The sequence below is a fragment of the Bos indicus x Bos taurus genome, chromosome 8, assembly GCF_003369695.1.
Source record: "Bos indicus x Bos taurus breed Angus x Brahman F1 hybrid chromosome 8, Bos_hybrid_MaternalHap_v2.0, whole genome shotgun sequence".
Lineage (NCBI taxonomy): Eukaryota > Metazoa > Chordata > Mammalia > Artiodactyla > Bovidae > Bos > Bos indicus x Bos taurus.
Genome location: NC_040083.1, coordinates 59069348 through 59083196, shown reverse-complemented (window position 1 = coordinate 59083196; position 13849 = coordinate 59069348). Strand labels below are relative to the sequence as shown.

General features: G+C 45.8%; 1 protein-coding gene across 1 annotated transcript; it reads right to left on the bottom strand.

The window, feature by feature from the left end:
* Window positions 1-2118: 2118 nt before the first annotated feature.
* C8H9orf131 (chromosome 8 C9orf131 homolog) lies at window positions 2119-7189 on the bottom strand. Its single transcript, XM_027549557.1, has 2 exons — window positions 6030-7189; window positions 2119-5643 (listed from the first exon to the last, which is right to left on the bottom strand). Exons 1-2 carry the CDS (start codon window positions 6258-6260, stop codon window positions 2182-2184), a joined length of 3693 nt encoding a protein of 1230 aa, XP_027405358.1. The 5' UTR covers window positions 6261-7189; the 3' UTR covers window positions 2119-2181.
* Between the last annotated feature and the right edge of the window lie 6660 nt (window positions 7190-13849).

Sequence of the window (13849 nt, the reverse complement as noted above, 5' to 3'; positions counted from 1 at the left end):
TAGATCATAGAGGACCAACAGTTTACCACAGAGGCAAAAGCAAAGATGGAACTTCTCTGCGACCCCATGGACAGCAGCCCACCAGGCTCCCCCGTCCCTGGGATTCTCCAGGCAAGAACACTGGCGTGGGTTGCCATTTCCTTCTCCAACGCGTGGAAGTGAAGCTACTCAGTTGTGTCCGACTCTAAGTGACCCCATGGACTGCAGCCTACCAGGCTCCTCTATCCATGGGATTTTCCAAGCAAGAGTACTGGAGTGGGGTGCCATTGCCTTCTCCACTCAGTTCCATGACCAGGGATCAAACCTGGGCTCCCACAGTGAAAGCACTGAGGCCTATCCACGGGACCACCAGGGATTTCCTGATAAATCACTTAAAAAAAAAAAACTTGGGGAATTTCCTGGTGGCCCAGTGGTTAGGCTTTGGTGCGTTTACTGCTGTGGGCCTGGGTTTGATCCCTGATTGAGGAACTAAGATCTGCAACATGCCCCACCCCCCCCACCCCCCAAAAAATTGCAAGATAGTCATCTTTTTTTTTGAGGATAAAGGAGGAATCAAGGATGGCAGGCGTCTGGCTTTGTATTGGGGTGGACGTACACCCTTCAATAGGAACGCACGCATTGAAAGAAAAGATTAAAGGGAAAAAGAGTAGGTTTTAGACAAGTTGAATATGCAACAATACCAGTAAGTGGTTAGATATGCAGACCTGAAGCCTAGAGATGGTTTAAAAATGACCCGTGTTTTGAAATACAGCACCTAATGGGATGGGGTGAAGAAAATTTTTTAATGCTGTTGATAAAATTGGACATCTTTTTGCAGGGCTGGGGGAATCAGATTCCCTCCATTCCCTACTCAAAAGTTACATTAATAATCTAAATGTACATCTGTGGAAATTCCTTGGTGGTCCAGTGATTAGGATTGCACCCTTTCCCCTGAGGAGGGCACAGGTTTGATCTCTAGTTGGGGAACTAAAATTGCACATGCAAGGCACAGCCATAAGTAAACAAGTAAACAAGTATACGTCCATGAAAGTGCTAGAATAAAGTGTTTTAGAAGCCATAAAGAAAAATGGTAGATTTAAACTCTGGCATGGTAAAAATCACCTTAAAATTAGAAAATAAGCTACATAAATTGGGAGAAAATATTTGCAGCAAATGTAACAGGTTGAATGAATATCTGTGATAGGCAGGATAATGCCATTCTGGACCCGGCGTGCCCCCCACCCCCAATGTCCACATCCTAATCCTTGGCACCTATGAATGTTATGCTATATGGCCAAAGAAAGTTGCAAATGGCATTAAGGTTGCTAAGCAACTGACTCTAAGATGGGAAAAGTATCTTGGATTGTCAGGATGGGCCCAATTTAATTAAAAGTATCCTTAAAAGTGGGAGAGGGAAGAAAAAGTGACATAATAGGAAAAGTTAACTTTCTTTTGCTAGCTTTGAAGATGGAGGAGGAGGGCCAATAGCTGAGAAATGAGGGCAGCCTCTAGAAGCTGGGAAAGACAAGGAATGAACCCTACCCAGTGCCCACAAAGAAATATGGCCCTACCAACCTCTTGATTTTAGCCCTGTGAGACATATATCAGACTTAACGAACTTTGTGTTGTGGTAATTTGTTATGGCAGCAGTAGAAAAGTAATAACAGTATTACAAACTGCAATCAAAAAATGGGTATACGATATGATAGAAAAGGGATAAACTTTTGTGACCTTGGGATGCATGAGCTAAACCTGAGAAAGAGAGCAGAGGGCTGACAAGAACTGGCTAGAAAGATAGATAGATTTGTGGATCAAGTAAAGAAGGCGATCATGCCTAGGACCAATAACAGCTGCCTAGCCTCAGATCAGTTGTGCTCCTGTGTTTATTTTTCTTCTGTTGACTTCATGGAGAGTTTTTCTCAAGGGCAACACTGGGCTGTGCTTTCCTGGCCTTAACAGTCTCACCCTGTAGAGGACTCCAGGTTGATCATATGTGAATAGCTAGAAAAGAAAGTTAAGCCTATAGAATCCCAAGCTCTCTACATGTGGGACCCTGATCCTGAGGATGTAACAGCTGCAGCAGCATAGGGAATTGACATTCCCAGTACCCAAGACTCCAAAAAAAGACGTGAGTGGGACTTTTCTAGTTCAGCTAGTTTATTAGCATTTCCTTTGTCTCCCCGCCTCCCAACTGGTTGGGCTTCATTTCTTGGGATACTTATATTGGGTGCCAGTACTACCAGGCTTTCCTCTGCTGATGGATTTGGTGGGCATGGATCCATGGGTACCCAGAAACTTGGCTAATATCCTTTGGAGACTGCTGGTAAGGGGAGCGGGAGGTGAGGAGGAAAGATGCTTCCATGCCCAAGGGCAGGGCTTACAGTGCCTAGGGGACAGAATGTCAGGAGTTCCCAGCCTTGCCCCTCTCTGACCTTGGGAACTTAAATACTTGGAGTGAGGCTGGGGGTAGAAAGCAGTGTGTGGAGAGCACTGGTTGCTCTGCTGAGATCCTCGTGAAAGTCTACTGACAAGGTTCTCTGCTAATCTGGCCTGAGCTGGGTGGCTTTCCTCTGTAACTGTGAATGACCCCAAACTTGCATCTGCTTCTCCATAGTCTCCTCCTTTGGGTTTCCTGGGGCTGGCTCTCTTTTTGGCTGAAGATAGGGCTGAAGCTTTGTCTTGTCTCCTGCCTGAGGCTAGAACCACAGGGTTTGAGGGCTCTTCCTGGCCCAGGCAGTTCTCACCAGCCTCCATGTGAACACATGACTCTTGGGGTGAGATCTGGTACACTGTCTTTGCTTGCTTTCTTTGCTCTTTCCGAGACCCTTGTTCTGCCCTGCCAGACTTTTGTGTCTGAGGTTGGAAAGAGAAGTGGGAGTGATAACAGTAGGGGACCTGGACAGGCTGAGTCACTGTGCTCTGAGCTTTAGGGGGATGACAGCTTGAAGAGTGCGGCCACAGACTTGGGGGATGAGTCTGCTGTGGTGGGCAAGAAGAGAGTTTCCGGGTGGCTTGAGTTGTGGAGCTCAGGATAAGGGAGCTGCTGAATGACTGACTTGGAGATCTGGAAGCAGGGCTCTGCTGTAGTTTCTCCAGCCTGAGTTCCAGCTCCTTACTCCAGTGCCAGGGCCGGATCCCAGAGTAGGTGGGTACCTTTGGGATAGCCTCACCCTGGGAGGATGGAGTCTTTGTGTTAGCCCCTGTTAACAGCCCTCCCTTGGGTAGGCCAGGTTGGTTGGACTCAATCTTCAGAGCTTGAGCTTGGGCAGGAGGCCAGGGTATTGGCTGTAGGTGATCCACTGCTGGAGGGTTGGGGTCCTGGATGATCCCTCTGAGATGTTGCATATTCCTTCTCACAAACTCAAGGTCAATGTGTGGATCTGGTAGAAGAGCAGAGAACCTGGGAGTTGCAGCTGGGAGTTCAGTGGTCCTGCAGTTCTCTGTATGTTTCACTGTTTCCTCCTCAGGCTTATAGTCAGGTTTGTCTCCAATAGGCTCACTCGTGTGACACTTGGACACAGAGTTTGGGAGTGGGCTGGGGCTCCACACTGGGGACGCAGGAACCCAACAGATTTCTTTCTGCTCCACATCCCCCCAAATAGGCTTAGAGTCAGGCTGGACTCCCAAGGAGTTGGCTCCATGTGGGTCTTGGGGTAAGCTGCAGTCCGGGAGCTCTGAGGTCCGGGAGTCCTTTCTCCCTCCTAGGTCCCCACATCTAGCTTCAGATTCAAATGGGACTCCCATAGGGCTAGCTCTGAGGGAATCCAGTACAAGAACTGGGGGTGTGCTGAAGGCCAGAGATGGGGATTCAGAAGCCCAGGAATTCCTGGAGTGATCAGTGTCCTTCCATGCAGTTTCTGACCCAGTGAGGCCTCCCACAGGACTGATTCTGTGGTGTTCTAGAACAGGAGCAAGAGAGAGGCTGTGGCCAGGGGCTGGGGACTCTGAAGTCCAGAGGTTCTCTCTCTGCCTTATGGCCCCCCTCAAAGTGTTGGAGTCAGACAAGACTGCCTGGACACCTGTGCCTATGGACTCCAGAGAAGCTGAGGGGAAGCTGGGAGGTGAAACTGGGTCTGCAGAGACACAGAGATTTTCTTTACTCTCCATGCCCTTCCTTGGAGTCTCAGATTCTGAAGGAACACAAGTAGATCTGGTTCCATGGAGCCCTGGGTCAAGGTCAAAGGCTGGAGGCTCCGAGGCCCAAGATTTTGTTGAATTTTCTCTGTATCTCCACTGGGGCTCATATCCAGATGACTCTCCCAAGAGTCTGCCTCCCAGGAGTTCTGGCAGGGGATGTGGGGAAGGGCAGAGGGCTGACACTAGAGACCCAGAGGCCATAGGGTTAGCTCTGTGTCCCAAGGATCCCCAGAAATCCTTGGTTGCAGAAGGTCCTCCTTCAGGGCTGATTTCCTGGGCTTCTGACAGAGGGTCTAGAGGCTGGCAGGGGGCTGGCATTGGGGGCTGAAAGGCTTGAGTACTCTCTTTATGTCCTGTGGTTCCCCATTGAGTCTTATCTGCAGGTGGAACTCCCAGGGTGTTAGTTCCTTGAGGCTCTATCAAGGGGGCTACGGATTGGCAAGGGACCAAGATGGCAGGCTCAGGGATCTGAGGCTTCTCTCTTTGCCTCATGGTTTCCCAGAGGGCCTCAGATCCAGAAGGGCCTCCAAGAGGGCTGACTCCCTGGCATTCTGGCAGAGAAGCTTGGGTTAGGCTGGTAGCTGGCATTGCTGGCTCAGGGATTTTGGGGTCCTCCTTTTGCCCCATGGTCTGCCATGGGGCCTCAGACCTAGTTAGGGCTCCCAGGAGACTAGAGGGATTCTCTGCTAGGGAGGCAGAGAGTGAGTCTGGAAAGTGTTGTTGGAGACTAGGATCACATGGCACCTTCCACCAGACCTCAGATGAATAGAAGAGCTTGGAGGGTCTGGTTCTTTGAAAGTTAGGCTGTTGGTGCAGAGCTTGATCCCCGGAGACCCAAGGGATCTCTCTCTGCCGCGTAAGCCACTGTGTATTTGCTTCAGTGCCAGATAGGACTGTCTTACGGTCCATGGGAAAGGGGTTAAGATGAAGGGGAAGTGATGGGACAGGAGGGGAAGATGGAGAGGGAAGTTGTTGAGGATCAGAGGCCATCCTTTCCAGATCCTCTGTAGTATGGGCTTCCTGAGTGGGAAGTGGGGTTGGGAAGCCATACCAGGGAAGCAGCAATACTGGGGATCTAGGCAGGAAGGCAAGCTTGTTAAAGAAGACAGAAGGACTAACAGATAGCTTCAAGGGAGAAAGGCCACCTGAGCTCAGGAAGATGGCCTCCAAGGACTCACTATGCAGAGAGGGCAGACCCCAGAAGAACTGGCTTTTTCTCTCCTGTGGGCGGCTCCCTGATGTTGTCGTGTGCCTCACAGGCAGGTTGGTCAAGATCTGAAAGGTGGGAAAGGATCGGGGAGGGTTTGGGGCCTGTGTGAGTCCTTGCTCTAGTGTCCCTGGGGCCTTATGGAGGCCTTCAGAATTACAAGATGGCTGAGATGGGGCTGTAGTGACTTGCTCTCCAATAGGAGCTTCTTTAGGAAGAGAACATGTCTTCAGTGGATCCAGAAATGCCTCCTCTTCCTCCTCTGACTTCTGCTTCCACAGGTGATCAAGGAAAGCCACACGATACAGAAGTGGTAGGCCCTGGGGAGGGGAGAAAGATACAGTCAGGTGTGAAGGCTTTCCAGAGACACAGAGTGTGTATCATGAAGGCCTCAGTCTCTGGTCTACACCCAGAGTGGACAGTCACTCACTGGGGCCCACGTCTGGGGACAACAGTCCCTTACCCATCTGGTGTTAATGGCCATTACCCAGCCACATTTGAAGACCAGCATTTCCTTACATAACTCAACATCTAGGGTCAGTGAGCACTTACCTGGCTTCAAATGTTGTGTTAATGGTAAAACTCACCCGGCCTCACACTTAAGGCTTATGTGGTCACTTCTTTGGGCCCACATTGATGTCTATGACTCCTCCCCTGAACTCATGTGGTGAATCGTTTAACCCAGCTGCACTGCTGTGTCATTCACCTTGCCTCGCATCTTGTCCCCAGAGTACCAGGGCTGAAGCTGCTGCCATGTCCCAAGCTGCCACCACCTCTGGATCTGCCAAACCATGAACAAAAACAGTGTTATCAGATTCCCTGGACTCTGGAGGCAGCTGCTGCCACAGTGTCTGCAGGCTAGGGCATAGGTCAGCTGGTTCCAGAGAAGCCCCGCGACCCCCTCAGACCCACGCAGGTCCTCTGGCAGCCATTCCATTTTCCTCAGCCTAGTGGCAGTTTACCCTCCTGAGGTCATCACTGCATCACAGAACAAAGAACTCCCATCCCCCACATACCTAACAACAGTCTGTCTGAATTTAGGGCCAAAACATTGCCCCCACTAGACAACTCAAACTTCATTCAGTGAAACCTGAGTGATCCCCTTTTGTCTTGATTCCTAAGATCAGAATTACCTTCAGGCATTGTGGATGAGGACATGGATTCTAGCATCAAGCTGCCTTATTTAAATCCTAGCTCTGCCACTTCTTACCTGTGAAGTCTCAAAAGACTCAGTGCCTAAATTCTCTCACCTGTAAAATGGGGATAATATTATTACTTAGCACATAGAGTTGTTTTGAAGATTAAATGAAGAAAACATTTATATGCTTAGAGTAGTACATAGTATATGCTGTGTTAAAATTTTCTTTTGTTGCCATAAATGATCAATAACCAATCTAAAGTAAGATTAGAATAGAGAACAGTTTTATTTGAGTCAAGCTAAAGACTGTAACCCGGGAGACAGCCTCTCATAGCTTTGAGGAACTGCTCCCAAGAAGCCTGGTTTCCAGCACAGCTTTATATCTTGTCAGAATAAAAGACATCAAACATAACAGGGGTACATTTCTTCCATGTTTCAAAAAAGATTACTTGGTACACAGCAAGTCAGTATGGCCTTGGTACCTGGGAAGGGAACCTTATCGTCAAAGGAGTACTGGCATTGGCCTCCCACGAAGGGAGGCGTTTATCTCTAACTTCAAAACAGATATTCTTTACTTCTGGACAATGCACCCTTTTCTTCAATGATTAAATCAGATGTACAATGTATGTTTGATAGACTACAAGACAGGCTTGTAGCTAGTATAAAGTTCAAGTCAAATCATTTATAAGCCAGAATGACTTCCCCATACCTCAATATGTGAAAATGTCTTCCATCACTTTTATTTTTAAAAATTTGTATTTATTTTTGGCTGTCTGCAGGCTTTCTCTAGTTGCGGTGAGTGGGCTTCTCATTGCTGTGGCTTTTCTTGTTGAGGAGCACAGGCTCTAGGGTGCACAGGTGTCAGTAGTTGTGGCACACGGGCTTAGTTGCCCTGCAGCATGTGGAATTTTCCCAGACCAGGGATCAAAGCTGTGTCCCCTACATTGGCAAGTAGATTCTTAACCACTGGGAACAAGAGAAGTCATCTTTCATCACTTTTAAAGTTCCTAATTATTAATATAAGCCTCATTCCATCTTTAATAGGTAGAGTCTGTTTCCTCTTTTATATCTCATGTCTTTAGGTTGCCTGAGATCTTTTTTGCAAGCATTCATGTTAAGGATGACAGTAAATCAAATGTGCTTGATCTTTTTTTTTTTTTTTCTTTTGTTCCTCTTTCCCCTAAAATCACCACTCTGTTCCATTTCAACTCCTCTTTTTTGGATCAAGCTTCAATATCTGCCTTTGCAATACATTTCCGTGCCTCTCTTCTCACCCTGCCCCATCAGCTGCCAGCTTAGTCTGGTAGAAAGACCGTGAGTTGAAGTTGAGGAGATGGATTTTCTAGCTCTGTCACTGTTTGGCCATGTGATCTTGGGCAAGAAAACGTTCTCCACTGGTACCATGATTTGGCCTAGATTTATTCATTTGCTCAATCCACATATATTTATTAAGTGCTCCCTGTGGATCAGGTATTGTGCTCAGTCTTGAGGAGGCAGATGATAGGGTCTCTGTGCTAAAGTAGTTCCCATTTCAGTGAGGGAAATAGTCAAATAATAGAAGTTAAATAGAGATATGCACAGGGTACTAAGGAGGTGGAGGACATCTAACCAGCTTGGGGAAGGGGATGGCTTGTCAGAGGGTGCTTCCCAGAAGAGATCAGTGCTTGGTTTGAAGAGTCAAGAAAAGGAGAGTGTAGGAAGCAAGAGGACAATTCAAGCAGTGGAAACAGCCTGTGTAAAAGTGGTGGGGCAGAGAAAGCATGTCCCATTAGGGAAACAAGGTGTTTCAGTGCATGTGTTGTATTAGGTGGGGATAAGGGAAGCAGTAGGACAGACGAGATCACAAAGGGCCCTGAATACCAGACTAAGAAGTTGGAGCTTTATCCTGAAGGTGATGGGAAATAACTGAGAAATTTTGAGCAGGGAAGAGACAAGATCAAGTCTGTGTCTTGGAAAGAATACTCTGGCTATAGTGAGGGCAAAGAGATTGAAAGCAAGAGATTGGCTAGGGAAACTTTGCTTTAGTTTGGGCAAAAGATGAGGCCTGAACCAAGGCAGTGATGGTGGGAGTGGAAAATGACAGTCAAGTAAAATTCCAAAGTTATAATTGATTAGACTTGGTTACCAGTGGGATGGAGTGGAATGAGGAGTTGTTTTGCAGAAAGTTTTCACTTTCATCTCAGGTTCAAAGGATTTGTTAACAAAATAAGTCACTTGTTATATACTAATAAATAATACAGATATTTATTAGAGAATTATCTAGCTTTCAACATACTAACATTAAAAGAAAAGAGAAATAGAAAGAGCAGAGAATACATCACCAAATTGGGTTTTGACCAACATCCAGACTTAATCAGCATTGGAAACTCCTATATCACAGTACATCTGGATTCCCAAATGGGAAAGGGTCCCAGGCGGCACATCCACTCAGTGGGTGAGACTTCAAAGATTTCAGTTCGAGTTCCTGCTTATAATCCCAGGACAATCTGTGACCAAATCACAGTTCTGGTTTCATATTAATGCTGTTTGTTTTGTTGTGTAAAACTTGGAATATAGTTAAGCCTGGGGCTTAGTTGGCAAGGCCCTCTCCAGGGTCTCATCAATCTCAAGATTTCTCCCTCATCTTATCTATGGTGCTACAAGGCTTGCACTCACAGCAGGTAGTCACTCACAGTCACTCACAGTCAGGGCAGCGTCCAGGCAGGTTAGAAGCAGGATCAGAGGCTTGCTCTGCTTTTTCTCTGAAGCCGAAACAAGACTATTCATTTAATTTCCCTAACAGGAGTTGAGAATGACTCCAGCGTTTCTGACTTGGGGGGACTGGGTGTATATGTTTGTGCCATTTTACTGAGATAAGTAACACAAACCTGGTGACCGATTTAGGATGACGGGGCAATGTGTTCCATTTTAGACATTTGCATTTGAGATTCTTGTGACAAGGATATGTTTGTTAGGCAGGAGGCAGTTAGATACATGCAATGAAGCTTGGGAAAGCAGTCTATTCAATTCCAGTTCAGTTGCTCAGTTGTGTCCAACTCTTTCCCATCCCATGCAGTGCAGCATGCCAGGCTTCCCTGTCCATCACCAACTCCCGGAGCTTGCTCAAACTCATGTCCATTGACTCGGTGATGCCATCTAACCATCTCATCCTCTGTCATCCCCTTCTCCTGCCTTCAATCTTTCCCAGCATCAGGGTCTTTTCCAATGAGTCAGTTCTTCACATCAGGTGGCCAAAGTATTGGAGCTTCAGCATCAGTCCTTCCAATGAATATTCATGACTGATTTCCTTTAGGATTGACTGGTTTGATCTTGCAGTTCAAGGGACTCTCAGGAATCTTCTCCAACACCACAGTTCAAAAGCATCAGTTCTTCAGCACTCAGCTTTCCTTATGGTCCAACTCTCACATCCATACATGACTACTGAAAAAAGCATCGACCTTTGTCAGCAAAGTAATGTCTCTGCTTTTTAATATGCTGTCTAGGTTGGTCACAGCTTTTCTTCCAAGGAGCAAGCATGTTTTAATTTCATGGCTGCAGTCAGCATCTGCAGTGATTTTGGAGCTCAAGAAAATAGTCTCTCACTGTTTCCATTGTTTCCCCATCTATTTGCCATGAAGAGATGGGACTGGATGCCATGATCTTAGTTTTTTTAATATGAGTTTTAAGCCAGCTTTTTCACTCTCCTTTTTTTACCTTCATCAAGAGGTTCTTTAGTTCCTCTTTGCTTTCTGCCATAAGGGTGATGTCATCTGCATATCTGAGGTTATTGATATTTCTCCTGGTAATCTTGATTTCAGCTTGTGCTTCATCCAGCCTGCCTTTTTACATGATGTACTCTGCATATAAGTTAAATAAACAGGGTGACAATATACAGCCTTGACGTCCTCCTATCCCAATTTGGAACCAGTCCGTTGTTCCATATCCCATTCTAACTGTGGCTTCTTGACCTCCATACAGATTTCTCAGGATGCAGGTAAAGTGGCAGGTAAAGCAATCTATATAGGGTATAAAATTTGACAGCTAGCAGTATATACGTAGCAGCAAAAATCATAAAAGGGCTTAAAGATACATACTCATAATAAGACTTGGCCCAGACAATGTGGCCAGGAGTTTGTTTCTTGTTTTCTTTTTTGTAACTTGCACACATGCACAGTTGCTCAGTCGTGTCCGACTCTTTGCGACCCTGTAAACTGTAGGCTGCCAAGTTTCTCTGTCCATGGAATTCTCCAGACAAGAATACTGGAGTGAGTAGCCATTCCCTTCTCCAGGGATCTTCCCAACCCAGAGATCAAACCCGCATCTCTCTTTTTTAATTTTATCTATTTTTATTGAAGGATAATTGCTTTACAGAATTTCGCTGTTTTCTGTCAAACTTCAACATGAATCAACCATAGGTATACATATTACATTCCCCCTCACCCCCCACCACTTTGAGACAAACCCGCATCTCTTGCATCTCCTGCATTGACAGGCAGATTTTTTACCACTACGCCACCTGGGAAGCCGACTTGAATGAGTAGCCAACATTGTAAGATTAGTAGATTGTACACAATAATATTTTTGGGTAAAATCTGGCAACACAGGCCTCTCATTCCCACCAAGTTAAGACCATTTAAAGCTAAGTAGAAGGTCCTTTTGGAGAAGGCGATGGGACCCCACTCCAGTACTCTTGCCTGGAAAATACCATGGATGGAGGAGCCTGGTAGGCACAGTCCATGGGGTCGAGAACAGTCGGACACAACTGAGCGACTTCACTTTTACTTTTCACTTTCATGGATTGGAGAAGGAAATGGCAACCCACTCCAGTGTTCTTGCCTGGAGAATCCCAGGGAAGGGGGAGCCTGGTGGGCTGCTGTCTTTGGGGCCGCACAGAGTTGGACACGACTGAAGTGACTTAGCAGCAGCAGCAGCAGAAGGTCCTTTAGTGGCCCTGTGCTTTCCAGCTCACCATGTTCTCCTTGTTAAAGCCAAGGCTAAAGACTAGTTTCTGTTTATTTTATGCTATGATTTTGTTTTCTTACACTTGTCTATTTTTAGTCATTTGTATTATCTGCCTGATATTTGAGTTTGCTATCTCTGGATGAATAAAGTAAGTTGAGTTCTGATAGGAAATAGAGAAGACAATACTGAATACTTATTCTGTGCCAGCTTATTTGCATTTACAGCAGAATAATTTCCCAAGTGCTGTGTGCTACTCATTGTCAAAAGAGATACTCAGTAGGAAGAAAAGGTAACTTTGCTCTCCTCTCTTCTAAGAATTATAGGTTTCTTATCTTATGGAATAGTTAATGGGTTTTGAATTTTCTAGTCCCAAATTAAAGTTGCAGTACACCTGTTCTACAACCTTATCCAGGCTCTTGTGTAGGATAAAAATTTAAGGTGCTCTTAAGAAGAAGATGGCGGAAGTGCTGGGTTGAAAGAAGAGGAGTTGCCCAAGGATAGCCATGTGTTCAGGGACTAGAGAAAAGAGATATTGCAATAGGCTCCATGAGTGACAGAAGTCAATTAGGAGGTTGGACTTCCCTGGTGGTAGAGTGGTAAAGAATCCACCTGCCAATGCAGGAGACTTGAGTTCGATCCCTGGGTCAGGAAGATCCACTGGAGAAGGAAATGGCAACCCACTCCAGCACTCTTGCCTATAGAATCCGATGGACAGAGAAGCTTCATGGGCATAGTCCAAGGTGTCACAAAGAGTTGGACATGACTGATTGACTGAGCAGGCATGCCAGGAAGATTCCACATGCTGTGGAACAATTAAGCCCATGCGCTACAGTTACTGAGCCTGCACTTTAGAGCCCTGGAGCTGCAACTACTGAAGCCTCAGTGCTATAACTGCTGAAGCCCCTGTGCCTAGAACCTGTGCTCTGCAACAAGAGAAGCTGCCACAATGAGAAGCCTGTGCACTGAAGCTAGAGAGTAGCTCCCGCTCTCTGCAACTAGAAAAAGCCTGAGGACCACAAGGAAGACCCAGCACAACCGAAAATAAATAAATAAAAAAACTTTAAAAAGTCAGTTAAGAGGTAGCAGGACTTCTCATAGGGAGAGCTGATTTAATGGTTAGGGCACTAAATATCTAGTACATAGCCTGGGGAACTGTAGCAAAAGATGCTGATGTACACACTTGGCAGAGATGAGGTGGAGTCACTTGCCTCTGTGTGGACTGTATGAGTTTAGACAATGCACATCCCAGTGGAAACCATGACAGACTCAAGACCCGAGGTTCTTTCCTAAATGTTTTTTGTTTCGTCAATGTATATACCACACTAAAGAGGGGAAAAACCCCACTCCCACATGAATCATGATTAATATTAGATATCTTACAACCCTGATAAATAAGAGTTTCGAGCCAGATTTAGTTTAATTTAGAAAAATTAAGTAATGTAATGTTTCTTGTGCCTCAGTTGTGGGATAAATTTATACTCTAACATAACTATCTCATTTAATCTTTACAACCCTTTAAAGTAGGTATCGGAGAAGGCAATGGCACCCCACTCCAGTACTCTTGCCTGGAAAATCCCATGGATGGAGGAGCCTGGTAGGCTGCAGTCCATGGGTTTGCTAAGAGTCGGACACGACTGAGCAACTTCACTTTTACTTTTCACTTTCCTGCATTGGAGAAGGAAATGGCAACCCACTCCAGTGTTCTTGCCTGGAGAATCCCAGGGACGGGGAGCCTGGTGGGCTGCCGTCTATGGGGTCGCACAGAGTCGGACATGACTGAAGTGACTTAGCAGCAGCAGCAAAGTAGGTATTGTTATATTCTTTCAACATAGGAGAATCTGTGACACAAAGAAATTAACATATATATATTATTATTATATCTATATTTCTGTGTATCCATAGTATATAGATATTCCATAAGGCAGAGTTAGAGATTGAGAACCCCCTTGTATTGTGAGTAATCATTTGGGTATATGTGACAGAAATTAAAATCCAACCAGTGTAAATAAATGGGAATGTATGATTCATATCTGAACAATCCAGGGGTAGGGGTGGCTTCAGGTAATAGGACTGACGCAGGGATTCAACTTGATGTCATCAGGATTCAATTTTCATTTCTTTCCTGTCTTTTTCTTTTTTTGGCTGCATTGCATGGCTTGCAGGATCTTAGTTTCCTGATTAGGGATCAAACCCATGCCCCCTGTAGTAGAAGCTCAGAGTCCTAACCACTGGACCACCAGCGAATTCCCCTGTTTTCATTTCTTGACTCTGTCTTATGTGCTGACTATTTTCAGGTGTCGTGTGGGTAGCAAGTTCAAGTGAAGCTGAAAATGTGGTATTGCTGTGACAATATTGTCCTTATGGATTCCAATTGGTCATGTATCCATCATTGAACTACTCACTGAACTGCACACAGGGAAATAGAATGCTTCATCTGACAGGTCTGA